Source organism: Bos indicus x Bos taurus, chromosome 10 (genome assembly GCF_003369695.1).
Source record: "Bos indicus x Bos taurus breed Angus x Brahman F1 hybrid chromosome 10, Bos_hybrid_MaternalHap_v2.0, whole genome shotgun sequence".
Classification (NCBI taxonomy): Eukaryota; Metazoa; Chordata; class Mammalia; order Artiodactyla; family Bovidae; genus Bos; species Bos indicus x Bos taurus.
The window spans coordinates 71462049-71483408 of NC_040085.1; the positions used below are offsets into that span (position 1 = coordinate 71462049).

A 21360-nucleotide genomic window follows, 5' to 3' on the forward strand; every position below is an offset into this window, starting at 1 on the left:
GTTACTTTTTTTTAAAGTCAAACTTTCCAATTTTTTTCTTTCTGTATAATTTTCTCTTTGAGTAATTTTTTTTAAAAGTGACATATAACATTGTATTAGTTTTAGGTATACAGCATAATGATTTGATACATGTATATTGTGAAATGATTACTGTATGAAATCTGGTTAACATCTGTCACCATATATAGTTACAATATTTTTCTTGTGATGAAGATATTTTCTGTCTGTCTTCAAATTCACTTAACTTTTCTTCTGCAGTGTCTAATATGCTCTTAATCATTACCAGAGAATTTTTTACATTTCTAGATTTTTAAAAAAATTATAGATGTTGCCTTTTTGTTAGTTCGTATTTCTTTCATCAATGTATTCATTTTCTAAAATTTAAATCCTAGCATATATTTTTAGTAATCGTTTTAGGGTCCTTATCTGCTGTTACCATCACTTTGTCTTCTGGGTCTGTTTTAAATTGACTGATTTTCTTCTTGGTTGTGGGCCACATTTTCCTACTTGTTGCCTCATAGAAAAAATATACATTTCTGGAAAAGTAATTCATAATTTTTTCAACCATGTTTCTATTGATGAGCAATTGTGTTATTTCTAGTTTAAAATTGTTGCAAACAGTGTTTTAATGAATACCCTTCTGCTGTGCATTGTTCACATGTTAAAATTCATCTTAGTATAAATTTCTGCTAGCGGAGTTTCTCATCAAAGGACACGTTTATGCAAATATTTGACATATTATGCCATATTGCCTTTTGCATAGAGTATACATATTTTATATTAAATACTGAATTAGGGTATACATATTTTATATTAAATAAATACTGAATTTAAGTTCAATGCATTATTTTTAAGTTTAGAAGAAAATCCTGTAACGAACATGGTTCATGGCAGAACACACCAGGCTCCTAGGGATTTGGTTCCGTAGCACGTTGTCACAGATTCATCTTTTGCCCTTAACCTTAGTAAAGCCACTTGAATGTAACTCTTGGAAACTTTCACATAGTCAGATGCTAAAAGAAGTAGCTATTGTGGTCATTTTCTTATATTTTGAATATGCGTGTGTGCTAAGTTGCTTCGGCGGTGTCCAACTCTTTGCAACCCTGTGGACTATAGCCTGCCAGGCTCCTCTGTCGATGGGATTCTCCAGACAGGAATACTGGAGTGGGTTGCTATTTCCTTCTCCAGATACGCTGAGTATAAGAAAAGTGAATTTGATAGTGTTGGGATAGTACTACATTTTGTTGTTGTCCCTTCTAATGGAATGGTTACACTATTTTTAAGAAATTAATTAGGTGATATTGTTTATATTCAGTTTTTTTTTATTTTTTAATTTGATTTTATTTAACTTTACAATATTGTATTGGTTTTGCCATATATCAAAATGAATCTGCTACAGGTATACATGTGTTCCCCATCCTGAACCCTCCTCCCTCCTCCCTCCCGATACCATCCCTCTGGGTTGTCCCAGTGCACCAGCCCCAAGCATCCAGTATCCTGCATCGAACCTGGACTGGCGACTCATTTCATATATGATATTATACATATTTCAGTGGCATTCGCCCAAATCATCCCACCCTCTCCCTCTCCCACAGAGTCCAAAAGACTGTTCTTTTTTACTGAATTAATCAGAATAATAATTGCTACAAGAAGAGGCTTTTTTGGGGGCTTGTTTTAGCGACCATACTGCCCTTGCAATTCGAATCCACTAGAATATTATCCTCGAGGGTAGAAATTTTTTGTCTTTCTTGTTATTGCAGAAACTTAAAATTCCTAAGGTAGTGAATTACTGCTGCCTTATTTTGGTGCTTGAAGTGCTGGTGTGTTTGCTCTTTTTTCTAGTCACCGCCATCGCCTTTAACAGCCTTTTGAATACCTGTATCAAAGGTGCTCTCTCTCTGTGTTCTTTGTAATTTTTGGTTAGTTGCTGGACAGTGTGAACTTTATATCACTTAGTGTCTGTATTTTATTGTATTTCTTTAAAGAACATTGAGTTTATTTTGATAGGTATTTATTTCCTTTTGGATCACTTTGAGCTTGCTTTTACAGCTTGTTTTTAAGTTTTATTGTGCATCTTGTTAGCATAGCCTTTATTCTGTGGCTGGAGTCATTAGACTTGTCTCATGAACAGATCTGGGCTATAGCCCTTGAGCTAAGAACGGACTTTACATTTTTAAACAGTTGTAAAGAAACGAGAATAAAAGCTAAGAATATGTGGTAGAGACTCGTATGTGTCCCACATAGTCTGAAATATTTACTGTTTTGCCCTTTACAGAAAACGTTTTCTGATCTTTGCTCTAAGACTTGCTTAACCCTAACTTATAAGATGTTTTGTTTCTTGGCTTTCTATTGAATACCCGAGGTTTTCTGTGATATTTTCATTCTGTTTGATTGGAACTCATATGTCTCCCCTATGTAAAATCTCTGAAAGATGTACAGCTTTCAGCTACATTTAATTTTTCTTTCCCTGGTATTCTTTGCAAGTCTCATGAGGTCTTACTATGTGTGCAGAATTTAGTATCTAGCAGGAGACTGCTGCACATTTCTGGAGCCTTTTCTCTGGGTAGCTGTTTTCATTTTGGTACACTGGCTCACAGATTCCAGCCACCTTACATTCCCTTAACTTTTTTTATTTTAATTATTTATTTTAAAATAAGATAATGTTTTAATGCAATATATTTTTTAACCAAAGTTAAGTTTTAAAAAAATGAGTTGACCATGTATTTCTGGGTTCATTTCTGGACTCTCTATTCTATCCCATTGGTGTCTGTTTTTATGCTATTATCATACTGTGTTTTTTTTTTTAACTTTCTATTTATGTATGGCTGAGTCACTCTGTGGTGCACCTGAAACTGTTAAAACATTGTTAATTGGCTGTACTCACTAAACTTGTTTTGTCTCTTGTCTTTTCACCTCAGAAAGATAGCTGTGCTTTGCTTGAGTTATCCATTTTTGTCCTAGTGTTCAATAACATTTAGTTAGAAACCTGCAGTGAACATAGGACTTTACATTTGGTTGTTGACCTTCTCTCAGGCATTACAGTCTTGTCTGACCTTTGCCCAATGTCTGAAAACTGTTTTCCTAAATTTTTTTCTTTTTCTTTTAGTTTTCTAGTTGTTTATATGTGAGGACAAATCTAGTATCAGTTATTCTTTCATGGTGAGAAGTAGAAGTTTGTTTCAGTTCAGTTCAGTTGCTCAGTCGTGTCCAACTCTGAGACCCCATGGACTGCAGCATGCCAGGCTTCCCTGTCCATCACCAACTCCCAGAGCTTACTCAAACTCATGTCCATTGAGTTGGTGTTGCCATCCAACCATCTCATCCTCTGTCATCCCCATCTCCTCTCGCCTTCAATCTTTCCCAGCATCAGGGTCTTTTTCCAATGAGTCAGTTCCTCACATCAGGTGCCCAAAGTATCGGAGTTTCAGCTTTAGCATCAGTTCTTTCAATGAAAATTCAGGACTGATTTCCTTTAGGATGGACTCGTTGGATCTCCTTACTGTCCAAGGGACTCTCAAGAGTCTTTTTCAACACCACAGTTCAAAAGCATCAATTCTTCAGTGCTCTGCTTTCTTTGTAGTCCAACTCTCACATCGATACTTGACTACTGGAAAAACCATAGCCTTGACTAGATGGGCCTTTATTGGCATAGTAATGTCTCTGCTTTTTAATATGCTGTCTAGGTTGGTCATAACTTTTCTTCCAAGGAGCAAGCGTCTTTTAAGAAGTCTGTTTAGTAAACATTGATAGAAATGCTTTTAGACTTTTGAGATATTATAAACTAATAATTATACTTTGTTAAATATCTTATTTGTTGTAAATTGAATTTATATAGCATTTGTAAGAGGTATTAGCAGGATATAAGGAAACTGTGATTAATATTCAGTTCTGTCCTGCATCTTGGATGCCTACCCTGTGTCTCAGACTTTGTACATCTTGCTGGGGACAGAAAAAGTAACATGTAATTTGAAGGCCAGGTACTCAGTCTGGTAGGGAGAGTAGACCTATGTATCATCTATTGCTGCATGACAGATTACCCTAAGACTAAGTGGTTTAGAAAACTTAATCTCTTGGCCAGGAATCCGGCCATGGCTTTAGCTCGATCTTCTGGCTCAGGATCTTTCAAAAACCTGAAATTAAAATGTCAGTCAAGCTGCAGTGGTATCAAGGCTTGACTGGTGGAGAATCCATTTCCAAGTTCACTGACAAGGTTGTTGGCAGGAATCAGTTCCTTTCCACACGGGCCTCTTGACAGGGCAGCTCACAGTGTGGTAGCTTATATCTCTTGTAACCTTATCTCAGAAGTGAAATTCTGTCATTTTCACTGTATTCTATTTAAGAAGTAAGTCCTTAGGTCCTGCCCACATTCAGAAGGAGGAGATTACACAAAGATACGGATATAGGACACAAGGATCGTTAATAGCCATTTTAGAAATTGCCTTAATAATCCATGGTATATAAATTGCATAAAATATTATAATTGTCTATAAAATAATGTTTTATTTTATACAGGAATAAAGTTTCAGAAGGAAGCCTGACATATTTTGATCCATTTACTATTTTGCAGATGAAGGGTAGTATGTCAGTCTCAAACAGAAATGAATTCATAAATACTTGACAAAAAAAAAACCCACTCGAAGAAATCTCAGCAAATGCTATTTATAAATTTTAGTCAGAAATTAGCTCATGTTGTTAATGTTGAAATATTTTTGCTAATAAATTTGAAATACTTTCACTAATAAATTCATTCACAAATTAACTGTCTTTCATATCAAAGGTTGTACATACTTCCTTCAGCTACCCCATTGTCTTTGCAAAGTGAATCTTCTAGATGAGGAAAATTAAGACATAGACAATTATTTTTAATGGCTGAAAGGTAACCATAAGATTGCTGATCTTATTGCTTTTTAGACCAGTTTATTTTAATACTTAAGGGGTGTCTTGTAAAATATATGTTAATAATAATAAACCCTAAAGTTGTTGAATGATTTTATTTTCCTTATAATGGCACTGTCCTCTGCATTCTCCATTTGTATTTGCTTTCTGGGGCATAAAATGCAGTTGAGGTTGATGTGCTCAGATTTTGTATCATAGAGGCACATGCCATTATGACATCTTCACTCACTCATTCATTTATTTATTAAAAAAATATTTGTAATTAAGTTTTAAATACTGTTCTAAGTACTTTGGATATGTCAGTGAACATGGATAAAAATCATTAACATTTTGGTTGCTACAGTTCAAAAATAAACAATAAACATGATAGGTAAGTAAGCATACATTCATTATAGATAAGAAAAAAATTATTTATGTGCTCTTTTAAACCATACTAAGGGAAATCACATAGAAAGCTACTTGGTTTTCAGCTTATTTTTGTTGATCACATTTTAAAATATTGATTAATTAGACAATCGTGACATGGAAATATTTACAGATGGCAGTTCTTTTGTTCAGGATGGAAAGCATAAAGCAGGTTACGCCCTGGTGACTGCTGAACAGGTTTTGGAAGCAAAATCTCTCCCCCAGGGAACCAGTGCTCTGTTGGCGGAGCTTGTGGCCCTGACCCGAGCTCTAGAGTTAAGCAAAGGGCAGCGGATGGGCCTGATAATCTATGTGAGTCTTCTCTGCTGACTCCAAATATCCTGAGTCTGCCGTTGGATCCTCAAGACAATGTCTTCCTGTCCTGGGCTCACTCCTATACTGCATTATACAACCCATCTAACTGCTGGGTCTGTGGAGTGGTCCCCTCTTCATCAGTGGAAGGCTTCCGGAGGTGGACATCTCCACTTCAAGGAAAAGACTTTCTCCAAGTCTGTGAATACCTTTGACAACAATCACATGCGATGTCTCTTATTCATCTGATGACATATACCAACCCTAAAATGGACTGGTGCAATACTTTGCACTTTAACTATGGACATAATGTGACTTTTAATTTTGATTCTGAATGTTGTGTTTTTGCTGTTTGCTCCCTGCATCTGTAATTGTATAACTGGATTTGTTTCTAGCCGCATGAAAGCTTTTAAGTTACAAATGGTTGCTCAAACTCCTGCTACTGCTGTAGCTTCCTCCAGCTACTATTTGAGGCCCCTGGATCAAATATCCTCAATATGAGGATTAGGAGAATATGTTGCCTCACCAATTTAGGGACAACGCCCCTTGTCAGCTCGGAAGTAGTTATGGAACGAGAACGACGCCCCTTTTCCCTAGGCAACATAATTCTCCTAAAAGAAAAGGGGGGAATGAGAGAGTCATTTCCTAGGAAGGTTGATAAGGAGTCTAGGGGTCCCCAAGGAGGGAGGGGTCTGGAATTCTCAAGGAGGAAGAAAGGACAAACTTTTTTCTTTCTCCACATTCCTTAGGATTATATAACAATAATGTATCCTGCCTAAGGACAGTCTTTGGATAATGTAAACTATGGGAGTAGGTCTGATGAGGTCTTTACAACCTCCAGACATTCTTTGGATTCATTGGAGAGTATATAACTTCACTGTCAACGCTAGCAAGCAGGTACTCTTCCTGCCCCCTTCTGATGCCTATGTCAGAAGCTTTCTCTATCTCCTTTATACTTTAATAAAACTTTATTACACAAAAAAAAAAAATAAATAAAATATTGATTAAGACAACAAACTTTGGGGAAATATTTTCTCTAAAGACAGAATTAAAATCATGCTTTTAATTAAGAAATGACCATGTTTTGCTCCTACAATAATTTCTTGCTTTTCATATGCAATATCAATATTACTCTAAAGTGCAGTAATTTAATGGGTTTCCGAGGTGGCTCAGCAGTATAGAATCTGCTGCCGATGCAGGAGTTGCTGCAGACGCAGATTCGATCCTTGGGTCAGAAATATTCCCTGGAGGAGGAAATGGCAAACCACTCCAGTATTCTTGCCTGGAAAATTCCATGGACAGAGAGGAGCCTGGCGGGCTACAGTCCATGGGGTCACAAAGAGTCAGACACGACTGAGCAACTGAGCACAATTTCTCCTCTTCCATGTAGTAATTTAATATCTTAAATATTTTTGATGGTTTATAAAATCCCAAAGCACTTGGTATGACAAAATTTATGTTTCTGTAAACTTGTTACTGTTCAAATTATTTTATACTTTTGCTGGCTTTGAATATTTATGATAATTGTTATAATTTTAAGTAAAATGTTACAACATATCTTTTATTATTTGTTATTGAGGTGGTTCTTGTTTAGAAAACTCTATACTTTTGTTTACCACATTTGTCTTTATAGGTTAGCTTTTTCTATGAAAGGGAGGATTTAACACTTTTAATGTCTTATTGGAAAAGGTCAGTTTTCATTCCAATCCCAAAGAAAGGCAATGCCAAAGAATGCTCAAACTACCACACAATTGCACTCATCTCACACGCTAGTAAAATAATGCTCAAAATTCTCCAAGCCAGGCTTCAGCAGTATGTGAACCGTGAACTTCCTGATGTTCCAGCTGGTTTTAGAAAAGGCAGAGGAACCAGAGATCAAATTGCCAACATCCGCTGGATCATGGAAAAAACAAGAGAGTTCCAGAAAAACATCTATTTCTGCTTTATTGACTATGCCAAAGCCTTTGACTGTGTGGATCACAATAAACTGTGGACAATTCTGAAAGAGATGGGAATACCAGACCACCTGACCTGCCTCTTGAGAAACCTATATGCAGGTCAGGAAGCAACAGTTAGAAATGGACATGGAACAACAGACTGGTTCCAAATAGGAAAAGGAGTACATCAAGGCTGTATATTGTCACCCTGCTTATTTATCTTATATGCAGAGTACATCATGAGAAACACTGGACTGGAAGAAGCACAAGCTGGAATCAAGATTGCTGGGAGAAATATCAATAACCTCCCCAGATATGCAGATGACACCACCCTTATGGCAGAAAGTGAAGAGGAACTAAAAAGCCTCTTGATGAAAGTGAAAGAGGAGAGTGAAAAAGTTGGCTTAAAGCTCAACATTCAGAAAACAAAGATCATGGCATCTGGTCCCATCACTTCATGGGAAATGGATGGGGAAACAGTGGAAACAGTGTCAGACTTTATTTTGGGGGGCTCCAAAATCACTGCAGATGGTGACTGCAGCCATGAAATTAAAAGACGCTTACTCCTTGGAAGGAAAGTTATGACCAACCTAGATAGCATATTCAAAAGCAGAGACATTACTTTGCCAACAAAGGTCCGTCTAGTCAAGGCTATGGTTTTTCCAGGGGTCGTGTATGGATGTGAGAGTTAGACTCTGAAGAAAGCTGGGCACCGAAGAATTGATGCTTTTGAACTGTGGTGTTGGAGAAGACTCTTGAGAGTCCCTTGGCCTGCAAAGAGATCCAACCAGTCCATTCTAAAGGAGATCAGTCCTGGGTGTTCATTGGAAGGAATGATGCTAAAGCTGAAACTCCAGTACTTTGGCCACCTCATGCGAAGAGTTGACTCATTGGAAAAGACTCTGATGCTGGGAGGATTGGGGACAGGAGGAGAAGGGGACGACAGAGGATGAGATGGCTGGATGGTGTCACCGACTTGATGGACGTGAGTTTGAGTGAACTCTGGGAGTTGGTGATGGACAGGGAGGCCTGGCATGCTGCAATTCATGGGGTCGCAAAGAGTCGGACACGACTGAGCGACTGAACTGAACTGAATGTCTTATTGGTTTAGCTTAGTATTGAGTAGAATGTATTATAGGTTCAACATATGGTAAGACAACATTTTACAGTGTGCATGTGTTGTCAGACAGTATTATTAACACAAATGTTAATACTTCTTTTGTCAACTTACTGAATTAAATACATCCCTTAGGCCATTAGGGTGGATTTTTTTTTATTGAGATTTGGGGTTCAAAAGGACAAAAATAGTAGTCATATTCTTTAATTGTTGAAACCGTTTCTTCAACCTTTCTGTCTAGTCTTTCGTAACTATTTAATTAATGGTTAAGCACCCATCACATTGTTTTGTATATAGAAACTATTTCTTTTCTCTCTTCTCTTTTACACGGACCTCTGTACCTGGAAATAAGACTTTTCTTACATAGCTCTGAAATTATCAAATGGTATTAAAGTTATATCTTTGCCTACAGATTTTTTCCTTGGGGAGAAAATTGTTTTGTTTTCAAAAAATTCAAAGCTTAATGATGTAGAAGTGACAAATGAAACCAATAACCTAGCCTGAGAAAGCATATCCATTTTGTAGTAAGATGCACAGTAACTAAAATTTAACTGGTATTAGACTTCTGTTGCAATTGTTGATATTTTAAAATAAATTTGAGGAAGGAATAATCTATCATAATCCATATGAATCTTTGCTTATGATGTTTGGAGTGGTTGCCAGCTATATAATGGCTGTGAGAACCTTTACTTGGCTAATTGCATGTCACCTGCAGAGTGAAATGGTGTGATGACAGCTGAGCAGTGAGAAGGGGGTGGAGTTGAAATTTTGTAGATATGAATTCACTCATACAGAGAACATGTTTCAGTTTGAGATAATGGAAATATTAGCCCAGAATATGTAGTCGAGTACATTTTGTTTGGTTTTGAGTGGATTTTCAAAGATACAGTCTTTAAATCTCAGTATATGTGCTGTATTGCACAGTGATGTTAGAAGGAAAAGTAATAATGGCATTTGGAGGACTTTCAATCTTAGAGCTAATTAATTTATGTTGTAGAGCCTTGATTTAATATGGACATGTAAAAGCTTTTCCTTTTTTCTTGTTACATTATTTGCTAGCCTGTTGCTGCTGCTGCTAAGTCTATTGGCTACTTAAAACCAATATGTTTCTTTTAACTCCATGAATCTCAGCTTATGCTATTTTACACATCCTAAATACTTTAAGTAATTTCTTTCTCTTTCCACAGCATGTAGAGTCCATGAAGCACAGGAAAATAAAACTTCCTACTCATACCACCAGGAGGATCTCTTGAAAAGAGTCACCATAGGACTACAGGAGAGACTAATTTGTCTGAAGCATCATGTGTTGAAACAACGAAGGCTGGAACCTTTGCACTGGTTAGAAACAGAGTGATGATGTTTTTAATTCTTTGAGCTCCAGGACCCCAGGAGAGTGAGTTGAAACTCTGAAAATGCGGCCATGGACTGGTTCCTGGCGTTGGATCATGCTCATTCTTTTTGCCTGGGGGACCTTGCTATTTTATATAGGTGGTCACTTGGTACGAGATAATGACCACCCTGATCACTCTAGTCGAGAACTGTCCAAGATTTTGGCAAAGCTTGAACGCTTAAAACAGCAAAATGAAGACTTGAGGCGAATGGCTGAATCTCTCCGGTAGGTTCTAAGAAACTGGGAAGAATGGTGAAATATTGTACTTTGTTTTTAGGTGCAGGGCTTCAGTCAGATATTAAAAAATTCTTAATGATTTCTATAAACTGCTATTTTTGCAAAAATGTAAATATCTTAGTAAGGTACTTTTTGTACTACTTCTCTATGTAGTTAACATAGAGAATTACTCTAGCAGATCTTGTTTTATATACGAATTTTAGTATAGAAAAACTGTGCTATTCAATTTATGTACTTACATTATGTTTCAAATTATCTTCAGAATTTTGATAATTTTAATAAATTAAGCTTTGTATGATTTGAATTAGTCCATATTAAAATGTTCATCATGGACTATAATAAACACATTATAATAATTGAGAGACTAAGTCTAACTGTAACTTATGAAATGAAAAAAATTCATTCTTAAAACAACTGTATCTGGAATCTAGAGATTTATTATAATTGCTACTTCTAGTCTATTAAAAAATGTGACAAATATCTGTTAGAAGTCATCAACTTTTGGGAAAAACAAAGTTCTGTATTTTGGGGAGCAAGTGAATGTAGTGTAAAATAGATAATCTCTATATTTGTTTTCAAAGTTATTGAATTTAGAAGTTCTTTAGTATCTTCTCATTCCTCATACTTAAATTTGAAAGTGGTTATATATTTAGTGCTTGCTGTCTCTCAAGACAGCAGTCGAAGATTTGAGAAGATGAAAAAGTGAGACTCATCTACAGGTGATAATTGACTCTAAGGGAAGTAGTGTAGAGAAAAAGAATACAAAGTCATTTCTTTTTTGAGAAACAAATAAACTGAGGGGTTGAAAGGGGAAGCATTCCGTTGTGCATAGAGCCTTCAGAGTAATTGGAGAAGGAGAACTGGAGAGAGTGGTGCTGTGGAGGCTGAGGAGCCTTCTACATTTCTACAGCCTTCTACATTTCTACATTCTATGAAGAAATGTTGGTGGCAGCATCATCCACCCTTGGTGCTTCCCTGCCCTCACTGCCCTTCACTCTTTATTTAGAACTCAGTTCTTTCCTTTTGTTTAGTTCCATAACTTTTTTTCACCCTGATATTATTTTTGATCTCTTTATGTTCTTTGGAAAGCTGGGATATGTGTTAAACGAGTTTTACAACAATGAATGAAACATCATCCCTATCATTTGTAGGAGTAGTACCAGTCAGCAAAGTACAAAGTAATCAGGAATTAGAAAGCGAACAGATAACTTTTTGAAATTTGTGTATCATTTTATTTCCTTGTTGAGAAGAGCCAGGGAGGTTCATGGAAAGGATGGTCTTTTCAGTAGAGTCTTACTCATTTGTTATGGGAACCAAAGATTGACAATTAGAAGATAGTAATAATAGCTGACATTTGTTGAGAGTTTATTTTGTGCCAAGTACTGTGCTAAAGACTTTATATGGATTATCTCATTGAATTACACAACTTTTTGATGGGATGCTGGTTCTGATTTTATAACCATTTTACAGATAAGGAATCAACAGAATATTAAGTGATTTAATTTTTCCCAAGATCACAGTTTTCACAAATGATGGCACTTATTTTGAATCCTGGCAGTTTGAGTGGACAGCCAGGGAACTGGTGAATTGTTTTGCCTCTCTGAATAGAGGGGCTTCCCTTGTGGCTTAGCTGGTAAAGAATCCGCCTGCAATGCGGAAAACCTGGGTTCGATCCCTGGGTTGGGAAGATACCCTGGAGAATGGAACAGCTACCCATTCCAGTATTCTGGCCTAGAGAATTCCATGGACTAACTGAGTGACTTTCACTTTCACTCTTGAGTAGAAACCAGTGAGAAGTAAATGATTCAGAAATCTCAAGTAAACATCTCATGTAGCAAATCAGCAAGAGTAGTTAATTTTGGAGAATCCTTATAGTAAGATCTTATTCTACATTATAGGAATTTTGCTCCTTGAAAAAAGAGTTGCCTCTTAATTTAGACTTATAAAAAATTGCTAATTTCCCCCCTAATTTCAACTTAAGTACTTATATTTCAGTTGGCTTATTTCTAACAGCCAGGCATTAGGTTGGCCAAAAAGTTCGGTCAGGATTTTCTTTCAGATGTCATGGAAACATCCTGAATGAACTTTTTGGCCAATCTAATATTTGTTTCTATTGCAGGAAGGAAAACTTGCTTTAATATGAGTTATTCCTTCTGCAAAATAATCTTTGAGTTTCTTAAGTCACTTTCTTTGTAGTCTTTCATGTTTCTGAAGAATTAAGTTCTCAGCTTCTCAAATGTAGAGACAACTTCTAAGAGTGTAGACATTTAATATGTCATGTTATAGCATATATACAATCTGAAAGCACAGATGGAGCAGAGGAGCCTGTATATACACACACACACACAAATAATTTTAAGATAATATGTAATTAATTAGGGAAGAAAACTTCCTCAGGCCTTTCCATCAACTTTATTGATAGGACCATTTGTGTTTTCTCCAAAGAGATTTTATTTATTTTTAAAATTTTTATTTATTTATTTTACTTTACAATATTGTATTGGTTTTGCCATACATCAACATGCATCCACCTCGGGTGTACACGTGTTCCCCGTCCTGAACCCCCCTCCCACCTCCCTCCCCATACCATCCCTCTGGGTCATCCCAGTGCACCAAGAGATTTTATTTTAAAGTCCCTGATATCAAAGGAGGAGCAGTAGAGGTGCTAGTGGCATTGGTTTCTTTTTCTCCCTTTATTGTAATATTTCATACTCAGTTTTCTGTGTCTTTTTTTAATAAGAAAATATGTTCAGAAGGTAGACTATGTAGAATTAATTCAAATGTCTATAAAGCTAGATTATTTTTTTGAGATACAGTATGTGGATTGGAATTAGAAAGTAACCCAGAAGCCTGCATGTGTGCATGCTCAGTCGTGTCAGACTCTTTGCAACCCTATGGACTGTATAGCCCACCAGGCTCCTTTGTCCATGGGATTATCCCTGCAAGAATACTGGAGTAGGTTTCCATTTCCTCTTCCAGGGGATCTTCCTGACCCAGGTATCAAATCTGCATCTCCTGTGTCTCCTACATTGGCAGGTGGATTCTTTACCACTGGAACCACCTAATTCAGATGTCTTGTAAAGTTAGGTTATTTCTTTTAGATACGGTATATGGCTTGAAATTGAAAAGTAAGTCAGAAGTCTGAAACTACAATTTTTAAACATTCAGGACAGTCATTTTTTAAAAGCAGTTGCCCAACCCTCTAGCTTGTGTTTGCTAATCTTGTTGATAGGACTACAAATTTGGGAAAATAATTTGAAGATCATTACTCTGAGGGATACAAATGTTTTAGATCAATGTGGGGAGGTTGCTGTATGTTGTTGTTTTTCAGTCGCTAAGTCATATCTGACTCTTTGCAAGCATGCCAGGCTCTTCTGTCTTCCACTGTCTCCCAGAGTTTGCTCAAATTCATGTCCATTGAATCAGTAATGCTGTCCAACCATCTCATTTTCTGCTGCCCGCTTCTCCTGTTGCCTTCAGTCTTTCCCAGCATCAGGGTCTTTTTCAATGAGTTGGCTCTTCACATCAGGTAGCCAAAGTATTGAAACTTCATGTTCAGCATCAGTCCTTCCAATGAATATTCAGGGTTTATTTCCTTTAGGATTGACTTGATTTGATCCCCTTGCAGTCTAAAGGACTCTCAAGAGTCTTCTCCCAATACCATAGTTCAAAAGCATCATCCTGTGTGTATTTCTGTGTGTATCTGTATATATATTTAATTCTGAATTGTTGATGAATAATTTCTATATGGTAAAATTCACTCCTTTTAGCTAAAATGTCTATGAATTTTGACAGATCCTTACAGTCATGTAACCAGCACCACAATCAAATTATAGAAGAATTCTGTCTCGCTCCAGAATTCTGTTGTTCCCTTTTGTAGTTAAAATTATATTCTACCTTCTGTCCCTGGCATCTAGTGATGTATTTTCTATTCTGTGTTACTTTTCTGTTCCAAAATGTCATATAACTAGAATCATGCAATAGGTAGCCTTTATGTCTTTTTTTTTTTTTTCCATTTAGCGTGATATATTTGAGATTCATCAGTGCTGCTTTGTGTATTGGTAGTTCATTTTTGAGTAGTATTCCTTAGTATGTTTGTGTCAATGTTGTTGTTGTCTTTGAATGCATTCACCAGTTGAAAGATGTTAATATTTCCATTTTGGGGGCTATTATGAATGAAGCTGTTAAAAGCATTTTTCCTGAGTTTCTGTGTGTGAGTTTTTATTTCTCTTGGGTAAATACCTAGGAGTAGAATTGCTGGGTCATGTGTAAGTGCATTTTAACTGTATATAAGAGGCTACCCAAATGTTTTCCAGAGTACTTGAACTATTTTTTATTTCCACCAGCAGTGCTTGAGGGTTACAGCTCTCACCCTTGCTGGCACATGCTGTTGTCAGGTGTTTTTACTTTAGCTGTTTTAATAGATCTGTAGTGTCATCTCATATAGTTTCAGTTTGCATTTCTGTAATGATTAATGATGGTGAGCATTTTTTTATGTGCTTATTTCCTATTCATGTATGTGCTTTGGTGAAGTATCTACTCAGATTTCTTGCTTATTTATAAATTGAGTTATTTGTTTTCTTATTGAATTCTTTTTAAAAACTGGGGTTTCATATATAACAAAATGTATTTTATGTATATATGTGTAGATATAAAATAAAAATATAGTAGCATAAACCAGTAAACATTTATTTGCTTCTGATTATTCTATTTCAGTTGGCCTCAGCTGGACTGTTTTTCTAATGATATCTGGGATCATTGATGTGGTTGTAGCCATCTGGTGGCTTCATTGTGATTGGGCAGTCTGATGACCTCACAAATGTTTCGTGATTAAGGGACCGTCAGCTGGTTCCCCCTATCTGGCTTCTCTAGAAGGATAGCCCTGGTTTCTTACCTTGCAGTGTTCTAAGCAGGCAAAAGTAGAAATTGCAAATCCTCTTGAGGCCAAGCATGAAAAGTTACACAGTCACTTCTGCCACATTCTGTTAATCTTTGCAAGTCAAAGGGACTTTCCACATGTAGGGAATGGAAGTAGGAACTGCAAAGAATTTGTAGCCATTTTGACCCACAGTTCTCATCTCTAGATGTAATGTTGAATAGATTAGGTCACATTATAGTGGTCTTAAACAGCCAGAGTTTAGTGTAGGCTTGGTTGATAGATAACAAGAAATCATAATTGGTTTTTCAGCAGAGGAGTGACACTGTGAAAATGGTTGAGGAAGATTTAGATTTTCAGGTAGATTTTGCCTTGTACTTGACTAGAGTGAAATTAACTGGGAAATACAGTATTAATCTAGACATGAGGTGTTGCTGACCTTAATTAATGATTAAATTGCATGGCTTTGGTACCAAGGTACATCTGCTTATTTTCCCATGTTTCCTTCATGCTTTTATCTGGCTTTCCCCAATCATCCTTTTCTTACTTGTTGATTGCCAGCATCTTGAATATACACGCAATATCTTTCTTTAAAAGCTTATAAGTCATTGCTTTTTAGCATGCCACCCTACAGGAATGCCTTTTCAAATTTCATATTTGTTTTGTCTCAACTTTTACTAATGTGAAGTTGCTATCAGTTCACAGAATCTTTGCTTCTTATTCTTAGGATTTGAACCCGCCATTCTGCCTCTCAGAGTAGAAATTAGCAGAAAACACCTGGAAAATTACTGAAACTTGTTATGAAACCCTGTGAGCAGTGAACCTCATTGACAGATGTCAGAACTGGACAGAACTTGTAAAATTTAAGGAGTGCTTAATTGAAAGCTTTCCTCTTAATTCCTTATTCTACTTCCATTTATTTTGGGGAGCATAATTTTAAAAAATTCTGTGTGAATCTGTAGCCTTTTTTTTGGTCTAGGAAAGAAAATATTTCTTCTGGAATTTAGATATTAGCTATAAGCTAAATTTTACAGACCATGAAGGTATAATTAACTTAGAGTATCTGTATTTCTGAGCTACATACTCCTCAGTTGGATTAGAGCCAAATCATGAATCTTCCAGTGGAAAAATTTGTCTGATACAACAAAAGAATGAAAAACTGCCATGGGTAGGAAGGAAACTGATGTGGTTTTTCATAGGTCATATCTTACTTCAGTTTGTGAAACTGGTATTAGAAATTGCAGATGCCTTTGTTCCTGTTGGTTGTTTAGAGGATTTGCTGTAGGCAACCTTCTCCCTAAGTGCTTATCTCATTTGTAAAGAGTGTACTTGTGTTGAGTCGCTTAGTTGTGTACGACTCTTTGTGACCCCATAGACTGTAGCATGCCAGGCTTCCCTGTCCGTCAGCCATCTCCCGGAGTTTGCTCAAACTCATGTTCATTGAGTCGGTGATGCCATCCAACCACTCATCCTCCGTCGTCCCCTTCTCCTCCCGCCTTCAATCTTTCCCAGCATCAGAGTCTTTTTCAATGAGTCAGCTGTATGCATCAGGTAGCCAAAGTATTGGAGCTTCAGCCTTAGCATCAGTCTCTTCCAATGAATAAAGGGTTGATTTCCTTTAGGATTGACTGGTTTGATCTCCTTGCTGTCCAGGGAACTCTCAAGAGTCTTCTCCAGCACCACAGTTCCAAAGCATGAATTGTTTAGTGCTCATCCTTCTTTATGGTCCAACTTTCACATCCATACATGACTACTGGAAAAACCATAGATTTGACTATATGGACCTTTGTCAGAAAAGTGATGTCTCTGCTTTAGAATCTGCTGTCTAGGTTTGTCATAGCTTTTCTGCCAAGGAGCAAGAGTCTTTCCATTAAAAGAGTATACTGATTCTATTCTTATAGAAAGTAAATAGATTGGAGTGTGTAGGGAATCAAGCTATAACCTTCCCCCCACCTTTTTTTTTTTTACTTTTATTTTGGCAATCCTCCATCCATTATTCCTTATGCTATCAAGAATGTCTTACTTTTCCATATGGAAAATATTCCTTTCCTATGTTAGAATATCTTAGTGAGATTTTTAGTCAATATTCCTAGCCTTCTCAGTCTAACAATCAGATGCTTTCTCCCTGGAATTTGTATTAACCTTGTCATATATAGCTGTATTGAATTTGCTAGTGGATTGTTTGCTATGTTAACAAGACATGCTTACCTATAATATTTCCTTCTTACAGTGTCTTTAGGGTTTTAGTATTAAGGTTATATAGAAAAATTTTATTCTCAGAAAGTGTTCATATAAAATTGGAATCCATTCTATTTTATATCTTTGTTAGAATTTCACCAGTGAAGCTGTCTGGGCCTGAAGTCTTTATTTTGGGTGAGCGGGGGGAGGAACATAGGTTGGTTTTTGTAGAGACAGGAGACATGTGGGAAGACTTCAGATTTTACATTTGTTTTTTTTTTAATAGAAATTGGACCATGCATATTTTCTATTTTTTTTAATGTCAGTTTTGGTAAAATGTATTTTTTAAGAAATATGTCCATTTTATCAAGATTTTCAAATATATTAGCATAAAGCTGTTCATAATTCCTTTTTACTTTTCACCTATAATATCTGTAGTACTGTTTCCTTTTTCATTCTTGATTTGTTTATATTTTCCCCTTTTATCTTGCAGTTTATTGATTTTATTTATTTTTTTGAAGAATTTCTCCTGTTTTTTTCCCCCCCATTGTATGTTTGTAATTTTATTGATTTCTATTCTTAGTTTGTTAATTTCCTTCTTGTAGTATCTTTGGAGGGTTTTTTTTTTTTTTTCTTTCTGTTTAAAGCTTTTTCAGAAAGAATTTTATATTATTCATTTTAAGCCTTGCTTTTTTCCTAACATATGCCTGGAGAGCTATAAATTTCGCACTAATCACAGCTGTAGAGAGCACAGTTGCATCTTGCCAATTCTGTCAGTGACTTATTTTAATTGATATTCAGTCAAAAATAGTTTCAAATTTCTTTTGTGATTTTTCTTTTAAACTTGCTAGGTATTTAGGACTGTATTTTAACCCAGTGTCTGTTATAAAGTGCACATTATGTTATTATAATTTTGATATAAATTAATCATATTCCTCTATAAGTAACTACATATTTATTCTTTCTAATGTTGTTTATTCCTTCCTGCAGTTTATTTCTTCCATGCTGATCATTTCCCCTCAGTCTGGAGAATATCCTTTAGTATTTTTGGTAGTGCAAATTTGATGGCAATAAATGTTTTTTGATTTTCTTTTTCCAAAAACTTTTAAAACATATGCACTGTTGAGATAATGTTTGCTTGTATACAATTTAATTTGGCACATTAGAATTTAATTTTTTTAGCACTTTAAACATGTCATTCTATTGTTTTCTCACTTACATAGTTTTTGTTGAAAAGTCAGCAATTTTACTTGAAGTTCATCTTTTTCTTTAGCTACTTTTGCATTTTAATTTTTGTCTTGGTGTTATATAAGTTGACCGTGACACCCAGATATAACTTTGTTTTTATCTAGTTTGAAATTCACTGAGCTCAATTCTGAGATTTGATATCATAGGTTTTAGAAAATCCTCAGCTATTACCTCTTTAAATACTGCTTCTAGACTATTCTTTCTCTTTTCTCTTGAAACTCCACTTACACGTATTAGTACATTTCCTTTTATGATGTCTCACATGCCTTTTATGTGTTTTTCACAATCTAATTTGTTTTTGTACTTCATTTTATGTGTTCTGTTTTGAACTGTCTTCCAATTTATTTAATCTGTCTTCTGCACTAATTCTGATGTTAAGCACACCCAATTAGTAATTTTTTATATATTTTGATTCCAAAATATCTAGTTCATTCTTTTTTTTTTTAACTGCTTCAATGACTTTATTTTGATTGATGTTTTAGTTTATCTTTTTCTCTTTGCTTTCAACCTTTCTGTGTATGATTTCAAAATTTTTTGTAAATTTTCTATTTTTCATCAATATTGTCCATGTTTTTTAAATAATTTCTTTAAGTCATTATTCTAATATAGCTATTATATTGTCTACTAATGCCTGGATGATATCTGGATCATTTTTTGTTCATCTTTTCCTATTGGTTATTGGTCAGATTTTTTTCCTCCTTACATGTCCAGGAATTTTTTTTTTTTTTTTTCCCTTTTTTAAGAATACTAGGGTGGGTTGCCATTTCCCACTTCAGGGGATCTTTATTTTTGTTAGATAGTGTGACAAAATATTTTGAAAATATGTTGTCTAAAAGTAGTTTGGAAATTATGGAAACTTCCCTCTGATATGGATATATTATTTCTGGGACTGTTATGTCATCTAGTGCAATTAGGGATTGAGCTGGGTCATGGCTAAATTAGTAATACTTAGCCCACTTCTTTTTCTTGCTTGTTACTTAGGTGTAAATCTTCCATGCTTTTTAATTGAGGACTTGATGGATTTCTTTCAGGACTTAAATATTGTGGGAAATTTAGTCGGCCTTTTAGATGTGTTCAGTCTTGCTCATTGGCATCTTAAACCGTGTATCATATAAATATAGCAAACAGTGAAAAAAAAAATAACTATGACTTTAAGGTAGGTCTCAAATAGGACTTTGTCTTGTAATGTCCAGGACTGAAAAATTTTAGTCCGTCTTAAAATTTCTCTCTAGCATCCCATGACCATTGGTGATAGCAAACACTCTCTTCCAACAACACAAGAGGTGATTTTACACATGGACATCACCAGAAGGTCAGTACCGAAATCAGATTGATTATATTCTTTGCAGTCAAAGCTGAAGAAGCTCTTTACAGTCAGCAAAAACAAGACCTGGAACTGACTGTGGCTCAGATCATCAGCTCCTTATTGCAAAATTCAGGCTCAAATTGAAGAAAGTAGGGAAAACCACTAATCTAGTCAGCTATAACCTAAATCAAACCCCTAGTGATTATACAGTAGAAGTAATGAAGGGATTCAAGGGACTAGATCTGATAGAGTGCCTGAAAAACTATGGACGGAGGTTCATAACTTTGTATAGAAAGTAGTGACCAAAACGATCTCCAAGGAGAAGAAATGCAAGAAGACAAAGTGGTTGTCTTAGTAGGTCTTACAAATAGCTGAGAAAGAAGAAATGTGAAAGGCAAAGGAGAAAGGGAAAGATATTCCCAACTGAATGCAGAGTCACAGAGAATAGCAAGGAGAGATAAGAAAGCCTTCTTAAGTGAATAATACAAAGAAATAGAGGAAAGCAATAGAATGGGGAAGACTAGAGATCTCTTCAAGAAAATTGGAGATACCAAGGGAACATTTCATGGAAAGATGGGCACAAAAAAGGACAGAAACAGCAAGGACCTACCTAAAAAAAGCAGACGAGATTAAGAAGAGGTGGCAAGAATACACAGAACTATACAAAAAAGATCTCAAATAACCCAGATAACAACGATGGTATGATCACTCATCTAAGCCAGACATCCTGTGATATGCAGTCAAGTGGGCCTTAGGAAGCATTACTACGAACAAAACTAGTGGAGATGATGGAATTCCAGTTGAGCTATTTCAAATCCTAAAAGATGATACTGTGAAAGTGCTACACTCAATATGCCAGCAAATTTGGAAAACTCAGCAGTGGCCACAGGACTGGAAAAGGTCAGTTTTCATTCCAATCCCAAAGAAAGACAATGCCAAAGAGTGTTCAAATTACCATACAGTTGCACTCATTTCACATGCCAGCAAGATTATCATCAAAATCCTTCAAGTTAGGCTTCAGTGGTACGTGAACTGAGAACTTCCAGATGTATAAGCTGAGTTTAGAAAAGGCAGAAGAACCAGAGATCAAATTGCCAACATCCACTGGATCATAAAAAAAAAGCAAGGGAATTCCAAAAGAAAATCTACTTCTGCTTCATTGACTATGCTAAAGCCTTTGATTGTGTGGATCACAACGAACTGTGAAATATTCTTAATGAGGTGGCATTACCAGACCACCTTACCTGGCTCCTGAGAATCCTGTATGCAGGACAAGAAGCAGTACTTAGAACTGGACGTGAAACAATGGTCTGGTTCAAAATTGGGAAAGGAGTACGTCAAGACTGTATATTGTCACCCTGCTTATTTAACATACATAAAGAGTACATCATGTGAAATGCTGGGCTGGATGAATCACAAGCTGGAATCAAGATTGCCAGGAGAAATATCAACAATCTC

At 35.9% G+C, this 21360-nt stretch overlaps 1 protein-coding gene across 6 annotated transcripts in view; it reads left to right on the top strand.

Moving 5' to 3' along the window:
* The window catches only part of FUT8 (fucosyltransferase 8), a 333890-nt gene that overhangs the window by 147368 nt on the left and 165162 nt on the right, over positions 1–21360 (top strand). For all 6 annotated transcript variants that reach the window (XM_027554345.1, XM_027554347.1, XM_027554344.1 and 3 more), the window contains one exon: positions 9855–10282. In XM_027554345.1, the coding sequence (XP_027410146.1) occupies positions 10080–10282 (203 nt within the window). In that variant the 5' untranslated portion in view covers positions 9855–10079. The remainder of the gene's footprint in view (positions 1–9854; positions 10283–21360) is intronic.